Source organism: Zootoca vivipara, chromosome 2 (assembly GCF_965207765.1).
Source record: "Zootoca vivipara chromosome 2, rZooViv2.hap1.1, whole genome shotgun sequence".
NCBI lineage: Eukaryota > Metazoa > Chordata > Lepidosauria > Squamata > Lacertidae > Zootoca > Zootoca vivipara.
The window spans coordinates 35,417,597-35,426,825 of record NC_142584.1 but is presented as its reverse complement, the minus strand read 5'-3'; the positions used below and the strand labels follow the sequence as shown (position 1 = coordinate 35,426,825).

The 9,229-nt window shown below is 44.3% G+C and overlaps 1 protein-coding gene across 2 annotated transcripts in view; it reads left to right on the top strand.

Annotated features, from left to right (window-relative positions):
• Nucleotides 1-1,896, top strand: part of LOC118079896 (myosin-3) — a 31,181-nt gene extending 29,285 nt beyond the window's left edge. For both annotated transcript variants that reach the window (XM_088661633.1, XM_035104617.3), the window contains 4 exons: nucleotides 47-151; nucleotides 235-330; nucleotides 452-589; nucleotides 1,736-1,896. In XM_088661633.1, the coding sequence (XP_088517759.1) occupies nucleotides 47-151; nucleotides 235-330; nucleotides 452-589; nucleotides 1,736-1,759 (363 nt within the window). In that variant the 3' untranslated portion in view covers nucleotides 1,760-1,896. The remainder of the gene's footprint in view (nucleotides 1-46; nucleotides 152-234; nucleotides 331-451; nucleotides 590-1,735) is intronic.
• Nucleotides 1,897-9,229: the final 7,333 nt, after the last annotated feature.

Genomic DNA, 9,229 nt, shown 5'->3' with positions numbered 1-9,229 from the left:
CTATATCAAGTTGCTAAGTAAATTAATGTTTCGCTTGACTTCCTAGATCCGAGAGCTAGAGACTGAACTAGAGGGGGAGCAGAAGCGAGCTACAGAAGCCATTAAAGGTATTCGAAAGTATGAACGGCGAGTCAAAGAACTGACTTTCCAGGTAAGAGGAAAAGGAAGGAGCCAGTGCTTCCCAATACTTCTTTAACAACTTACATATCACCTAATAAGGTGCCACTTTTCTAGGGTGAAGAGGACAGGAAGAATGTGATAAGGCTACAGGACTTGGTGGATAAGCTTCAGCTGAAGGTCAAATCCTACAAGAGACAAGCAGAGGAGGCTGTGAGTTATTTGAAAGACACAAACTTCATTTTTGGTCATTTGTACAAAATGCATAAGGTCTCAGCTTTGACATCAGAGGCATGACTTAGGGTTTTTGTGTGTTATTGCTTTCTGACTTTAGGACCAACAGGCCAACGTTCACCTCACCAAATTCAGGAAAACGCAACATGAACTGGAAGAGGCAGAGGAAAGGGCTGATATTGCTGAGTCTCAGGTCAATAAGCTTCGAGCAAAGACCAGGGAAGTTTCTTCCACAAAGGTAAGTGCCTCCACAGACCAGATGCCAAACAATTTGTCCCTCCTGAATGATGCAACTGTGTTTTTACAAATCCCTGCTGCAGCAGTGGATAAATGAAAAGGAATCTGAGCATCCAGCAAGGAGCCAGGGATGTCCTCCATTAAGAATGCTGCACAGAGTGGAAGAAGCAACACACTTAATATGGTAGCTCTGGGTTCAAATTCGCTGTGGCTTCAGCATCAGTGAAGCCAATGGAATTAGGCAAGGAGAGAGTGTGGCTTCAGGCTACAGTGTATTGATAAGAGGCTTATTCAGAAAACCAAAGTGCCCCCTTGCTTTTGCAGGAGTTATCCATTTGAGCCAGGGATAGCCAACATGGTGCCCCCCCAGATGTTGTTGAACTACAACTTCCATCAGCCCAGCAAGCACAGCCAGTGGTGAGGGATGATGGGAGTTGTAGCCCACCAATGTGGATGACACCACATTCGCTAACCCTGATTTAAGCCCTAGTCACCCAAACTTGCACAAATGGTCAGGTCCCACATCCCCTAAATCTGCTCCAGAGGGTTGGGAGTCCCCTCAGAGCAGATTTAGGGGAGAGCCTGGAGGAGAAGGAGCTTCCTTTCCTGTTCCATTGATAGAAGCCTTACCATTAGCTGAGTGGCACTGTTGGATTCAAATACATTTGGCCTTCATTTATTTAGATCATTTGCACCCCCCTCTTCAGCCAAATGGGCTTCTTGAGTGGCTTACATACAATGAATTAAAACAAGACAGTCTGGTTACAATATAAAAAAGTGCTACAGACATGGGGAAAGGAACAGGCAGGGAAGAGGAAAAAAGCAAACTCAGGTGCCAATTGTTCAACAGTTGTTCTTATGATGACAGCTGGCTGAGAAACAGCTCAGGGCCAGAAGTACCTCATGGAGCTGGATTTTGGGAAAGGCAAATGACTTTGCTTCTCATCTTTCCTACTAAGGCAGCATGACAGAATGTCTTCTATCATTCTGCCAGTTGATAAAGAGGAAGCCTGGTGGAGCTGGTTTTTCAGCAGTGCTGATGGTGTGAGCTCTGCTTCCCATTTCCCAAGAAGATAGTGGCTGAAACGGCACATTGTTCTCCTTATATTTTAACAAGAACCGAGTTTGTTTGTTTTGTTTGTGGCAGGTAATCATAGAAAGTGAAGAGTAAATCTCCTGCAGGACAGAAGAAGCTTGGAATGTATGCAAAATGCATACATGTCCCCATGATGTTGCTTGAATTTGTAGTAATCCTGTGATCTTTCCTTAATAGCCCTAATAGAAAATAAAACTTGCTTTGCTTAAAGACTTGGTGAGTTTTGTTCTTTATATTGTAACTAGTATCTTGAAGCCCGTTAAAATAACGGGTGCTAGAACGCGTGTCGCGGCAGCGGCAAGGCCGGATCGCAACCCCGGCGCTCGGCTATAGGAGAAGCCGGGGCCGCAGCGCCGCCTCCTTGGCCAGGCCTGGCCCAGCCTACAGGGAGTAGGCTCGCCGGCCCCGGGATCCACCCACCGTCGCCTCCTTCTGCCCCTTGGTTGCCTGCCACCATGGGCGCCGCTGGGAGAAGAAGAGGTGTCGGGGCTCAGGCAGCCAAGGGGCGGAAAGGAGGCGGCGATGGGTGGATCCCGGGGCCGGCGAGCCTACTCCCCGTAGGGAGCTGAGAAGGCGGCAGGCTGAGGAGGGTGGCCCGGGCCGAGGCGGCAGGCATCGAGCCGAGGGGGCCGCCAGGGAGGCCGCCTCGAGCTCTGGGCTCCTTCCTCCTCCTCCTCCTCCTCCAGCAGCAGGAGCGTGACACCTCTGGCCAGGACAATGGCGGGACCCCCTCCTCCCACCAGCTCCGGCCACCCCTCACGGCTCCTCACGGGCGTCGCCATAGGATCTGCAGACATAATAAAAAGTGAAAGTGGTTGCAACACTGATACCTTAGGAGTTGCTTTGTAGATGCTACTTGCTATATTTATTCTTTACATAGCCACTGTCTATGAGGACACATCTGGATTATGTCCCTATGGTGTTTGCTTGCTATCCAATGATACCAGTACATGGCTGTGAAGGGCAAGGTTACTTATCTTGCTTCTTACCTATATTTTGGCCAAAGAGCCGAAGGCTACAATTTCAGCCAAGCGACAGCCAGAGGTTTTTTATGCACAAGAAATACACATGTCTCTCCCTTCATATAAGCAAGAGACTCCATATCACAGTTCAAGGACACTTCCAGACAGCCAAAAGTGAATGAAGAAGGGTGAGTTGTCCTGCCTGGGGGAAGGGAGTCTCAACGGCCAGATAGAGAAGCATGGAGGAGCTGCATTTGGGGCCCCGGGCCTGAGACTCCCCAACCCTTCCTTCAACATATCACAACTGTTCATTGAAGTGTGACTTCAGGTGGCTGAAAAAGGAAATTGCCAAATGCAGTGTTTGCACACAAGGGCATGGGCAATCTGTAGACTGCCAGTATTTTGCAAGAGGGGTTCAAGTGGAACTATAGGATTGCATTATCATTATTTGTATTAGTCACTTTTTTTAAAAAAAAGAATGACATTCAAAGCGATTTACACCCCCCCCCCAAAAAAACCACATTAATAGCAAGGATAAAAAACAAAACAACCTAAAATGCACAAGTAATATATTGTTGCTCACTTATCCAGGGTTCAGTTTCCTTGGAATGAGGGACAGTGGAGACTGTGGTGCATTTATAATATATGGTTTATTTACACACATATATAACCTGAGCATTAACACCCCAAAAGGGTCTCCCATAGCCACAGCCTTGTGAACCACCCCGGGATCTTCGGATGAAGGGCAATATACAAATTTAATAAATAGCAACAGTAACAGAAATAAAGCATGGCTCAGTCTCTTCCAGTTACCCAACTTGCCACTTCCGGTGTCTATCTTTCTGCTCACATAACTCAACTCCCAACTCTGATCTTTGTCTTTCTAACTAACAGCGAGTTGAGGGAGGCCCATCCACTTTTAGTCTGGCACAGCGCCAGTTTCTTTGTTATCTTAATGACCCATACTTAGAGGGCCATTATCTCATCAGGAAGCTAGCCTGGCTATTCCAGGAATTGAATCTGTGATGGATCCAGGAATTAGAAGGGGGCTCAGGTATACAGCTTACCCCTCGCAAACTCATAACAATATATAAAAAACAAGTAAGTGAAGCAATGCAGCACAGCAGAAAACAATCCTGCCTACATAAAAACTTAACATGCATACAGCTTCACAGCTAGCCCCAGAAAAGGCAGGCCCATGCCATGCCTTCAACACCTCTGAGAAACAGCTCCTTGCTTCAGGTGAGATCAGATTCTTTTTTTAAAACAGTATGCCCTCAACTTAATGTTGAAATTCACTGGCTTCTATATAGTTCAATTACTCAGAAGAAAACACTTTTCTCTAGGGAACAGATGGGAGAACAAATGTGAATGACTGTCCTCTAGCAACAGGTACAAGCCACATAAAATGTTTTGCAGAAGTTCCCCAACAAGTCATATTGAGAGAAAAGCTTTACTGTTTCTAATGCAGAGGCTACTGACAACAGTATGTTAAATTATGAACATACTAGGAACTAAACTTCCTTCTGTCAAGCTTCCTTACAGCAGTTCAGTTCTTAGTGGTGTGGGAAATCCATGAAGTAGGGCTCCCTCTTCCCAAAGAGGCCATTCTTGTGTCACTTCCATTGCAGCCATAAAGTATGGTGCCCATATAATCAGTACTTCATATCACTATCTCCCACCATGAGTCCCCACATCCTGTCCCCCAGCATAAGTCTGCCCAGAATGTGGAATGAGGGTGTGAAGATTCATAATATGTTTGTCACTATCTAGGCAGCTGGCATGTCACAAGAAGTTTCTAACTCCCCCAACCCCATTCTGATGCTCCCAACCCTTTTGTTAGCAAAGCTGAAGATAGGACACAGAGCTCAACTCCCCTCTACATCTGTCTGTGGCATTCCATCTTCATAAATCATTAAAAGAGTCCTCGTCACTGATGGTTGAACTGTGATATAATCCAGAATGTGGCAGCTAGACTGGTGACTGGGAGCGGCTGCCGAGACCATATAACACCGGTCTTGAAAGATCTACATTGGCTCCCAGTACATTTCCGAGCAAAATTCAAAGTGTTGGTGCTGACCTTTAAAGCCGTAAATAGCCTCGGTCCAGTATACCTGAAGGAGCGTCTCCACCCCCATTGTTCTGCCCGGACACTGAGGTCCAGTGCCGAGGGCCTCCTGGCGGTTCCCTCATTGCGAGAAGCCAAGTTGCAGGGAACCAGGCAGAGGGCCTTCTCGGTAGTGGTGCCCGCCCTGCGGAACGCCCTCCCATCAGATGTCAAAGAGAAAAACACTACCAGATTTTTAGAAGACATCTGAAGGCAGCCCTGTTCAGGGAGGCTTTTAATGTTTAATAGATTAATGTATTTTATTTTTCTGTTGGAAGCTGCCCAGAGTGGCTGGGGAAACCCAGCCAGATGGGTGGAGTATAAATAAATTATGATGATGATGATGAGAAGGAAACAATATCACTCTTAAGGTGGAGCCTCTGTGCAGCTTGGAATCTCTGCACAAATATATGCTAGGAAACAAGAGTCTGAGAGTGAAAGCTGACACACTTGACAGGGTCCAGATGCCATCTCACTTAGGAAGGACACGGGCTTCTTCCAAAAGTCTAACTATAGACAGTCTTAGAAGATTCTTGCTGTGGTTACATGCTCTCTTAATAAACATGCAAGGCATTCAACAGGGGCTAGATTGCCCACAGTAGCCTGTCAAAAAGGACAGTGATGTCATGGAAGCATTGACAGCTGTGCGAGATTTTAAAATGGTGGACCCTATTCATATTCCAGCAGGTTTATTGCTACTTGCACCAATTGAAAATAGGGGTTATTTCAGATGCCACAATTTTTTTCAAGAGCTTATTTATTGTGTTTTTCAGCCTAATGTAGTCTGCCTGTAAACAGCGTACAGTATTTGCAATAAATGTGAAACAACCATTCAGTCTGATGTGGGCAGGCATTATTGTCCTAATTTATGGCTTCTTGATACTGTGCAATAAAAAGCAATATTGAGGAGAACAGAATAAAAAAAGAAGGATTAGGAATAAAATTGACAATACTTTTCTGGCTGCGATCATTTGTCATTAATAACTGTATAATAAGGCAAATTTCAGCAGGTGAAGTTTTCCCAGCATGCAGACACAGTAATGGTTCATTTGCTGAATTCCTGCCTGTCATGCAGCTGTAAAAAAAGCAATGTAGCTTTGCCAGAAAAAAAGGTGGCAACTAATTAGGAGCAACTTTGGTTGTGTTGTTCATACAATGTCAGATAGTCAGAACAAACCGCAGTGGACATCAGTAGGATTGTACTGAAATATATCCACAACATAGATATGCTTGTTTTGTAGTACATGAGAGAATATTTCTTTATAATGGGAGAGAAAGCAAAGGCGTGTTCTAGATAGAGGATGCAGTATTGGCTTGAGCAAATAAGACAGTTATTTTTATTGCGCATAGGAATGTATAGGATTCATTCTGAGTATTTCTATGCCCATGTTGCTTCTCGCTATTCAGCTTCTAAATATGAAATGCAGCTTGTATTGGTATGTATTACTGGATGTTTTCTTCCTATAACTGGGCAACGGCTGCAGGATATATTACAAATCCCAGCAAAGTTGGCATGGAGACAGATATCTGTATGCACAGAACTATTTTGATTAAGGCTCTTGAGAGACAGAAGACTGGATAAGTCAAGTGTGAAACGAGTTACTGTCTTTCATAGCCTCTATCATTTACCATCTCTTTCTTGCTATTTCTGTACTAATCATATTCAAAACAGAACAGCTTTAAAAGTCACTAACTGCACCCTGAACTAGGCTTGGAAACAAACTGAAAACCAATGAAGTTGTTCCAAAATATGTGTCATATGTTTACAATAGCCTATGGTTAATAACTTATAGGCAGCTACGTTTTAAAGCCATTTAAGGTTTCTGGATCATCTTGAGGAACAGCCATGCATGCAGCACATTACAGTAAGTCAATCTAGAAATCACAAAGGCAGAAATGAGGGTAACTAGTTACCATAGGGACGGGATGTAGCTCAATGGAGCACATGTTCTGCATGTTAAAGGCTCCCTAGGCCTAGACTCAATCTCTCATATCTCTAGGTAGGATTGGGGTGGAGTGAGGAATCCCATGATCCCATCTGGATTGCTGTTGCCAGTCAGTGTAGACAAAACTGAGCTTAACAGATCAAGGGTTTGACTTGGATGACTCCAGATTGTATTTCACAGGAGGATTTCAAACGCATACCATAAATTTAAATTTGTATAATTAAAATGCTCTGCCACCCTAGCATAACAAATCTACTTTTAAAAAAACCCTGAACTTTCCGCACTTATCCTGCCTCCTTCCCATAGCTATCTTTTATTCTTATAGCTTACTTAATAGATTCTGCTTTTGCCCCACTTGTTGTTTGAGTTGCTCAGGGAGATTATCTGCTGAGACTTTTTAGCAGTGTGACAGTTCAGTTTTCCCCATCTTTGCAGCTTCATGTGTGGATAGTGTGATTACATAGATAGGTCAGCAGATGGCACTGGAGTTAGTTGTATCTTGGCTGTGAGGCGCTTCCTTGTCCTGTTTTTGCTGGAGAGACAATAACAAGAGTCTAGTTTCATGACTGGTGCATCCTTTGAGCCAGTAGCCTTCAACTATTTCAGACCTTTCACCCAAATGTGCATTTGTATTTATCTATTTGTATGATGGTAGTGCCACTGTTGTGACCCAACTTAGGAAAAGCCCTTCTGGCAACAAAATGTGCTCCCTGCTACCACTTCACCACCACCTTTTGCCCCCAAACCACCCTCAAAAATCCCACAGAAGACATATAGGTAGGCCTACGTTTAGCTGCTGCAACCACCAAACTGTCAAAGTTCCCTTCAAAGAGAACAGGAGAGGATTATTTCCCAGCTCATCAGAATGGAAGAATGGAAGACTTCTTGAACGGCTCTGCAGAGCAATACGAAAGCTGTGACCCTACCGCCAGTCAGAATGCACTTTTTGATTAATAGCTCATCTTCCAGAAGGGCTAGCTAGAGGCTTTCTTTGGGTTGTTGTTTGTCCCAATGAAAGCTCAGACTCTAGAGTAGGCATCCCCAGACTTGGCCCTCCAGGTGTTTTGGGACTACAATTCCCATCATCCCTGACCACTGGTCTTGTTAGCTAGGGATGATGGGGGTTGTAGTCCCAAAACATCTGGAGGGCCGAAGTTTGGGGGTGCCTGCTCTAGAGCCCCAATTGCACCATCAATAATTGGCCTTGTGGGGGCATCCCTTTCCTAAAGTTCTCTACTCCATGATGCTTGGTGGTTCATCCATTCCAAGCATTTAATTGAAATATTCACACATGGAAATATGGCAGCAAGTGAGTCATCCCTAGTAGGTGTGTACAGCATAAGTGCTAGGGAACACATGTAATATGCACATTGATCTAAAATATGCAGTTCCTAAGCAAGAAAACGCACACCTGCACATAATACAAGATACCATAAATTCTACTTGAATTCTTAACAACAACAACAACAACAACCCAGGAAAACTGAAGATCAAAGCACTGCCTTCAAGTTTGCATTTCGCTTTATCTCAGATTATTATCCCCTGCACTATGGCTGTGTTTTGCTGACAACGGAAAAGCGGTAGCAGTGCCACTACCAGAAGTGAGACCAGGCACACTGCTATTTATCTTCCTTCCAGACTACATTCAAATGATCAGAAATCACTCCACACACACGCACTCCACAAATGTCCTGTAAATGCAATGCCCCTCAAATTCTCTGCACATCATTCAGATTACTGAAAGGAGGTTCTTTTGCCAGATACCTCGATACATTGGGAGAACAGCACAAGGCAGGGTTGGGGGGGGGATGACGATCACTGACAATTATTTTTGTGCAAGCAAAGAAAAAGGGTTTTCACTGTTATAATAACCACAAAGTTTACTTCTTAATGCCAGTTATGTGAACAACAAAAATCAGAGCAAATGAAAGTCCAGAGAATACACAAAGGCAAAAAAGGGACATCTTGTTATATTCTGTATAAGGGGGGGAGGGATTTTCCTCTCTCTTACCAGTAGAGGGACACAGAGTCCCTTGAGACACATTAGCCTGTTACTGACACTCTCTTTGGCAACCTGCCATTTTACCCACACACATTGAACTTGTGCCCAGTATCTCGGCTCCTTTGCTGTAAGCAAAAACAAAGCAAAAACAAACCAACAAAAACACTCTTGGGGATGGGATAGGAACGTGTTCCATCCTTAATGATTTGATACATAAACCTTATGCAAAGATACTCACATTGCAGAATTGTAAATGAGAGGGTTGCATTGCCAAACCAAGGCGCTTGAAGCCATATAGCAGGATCACTTCAAATGTCACTAATGTGCATTTAAGCCAACACATTCAGAGTAGCTTCACATGTGAGTCTCCTTCCAATATCAGCTACGTGTTATTTAATTCTTTCATGGCAACTGCAAACCATTATCATCCCTTTAATGTTTATTTCACAGTCGTCTCTAAGCGATTATGCACGTGAAGTGATATTCTCATCATCACAATGGTTTGGGGTGACTGTGGGGCAGGGGGCG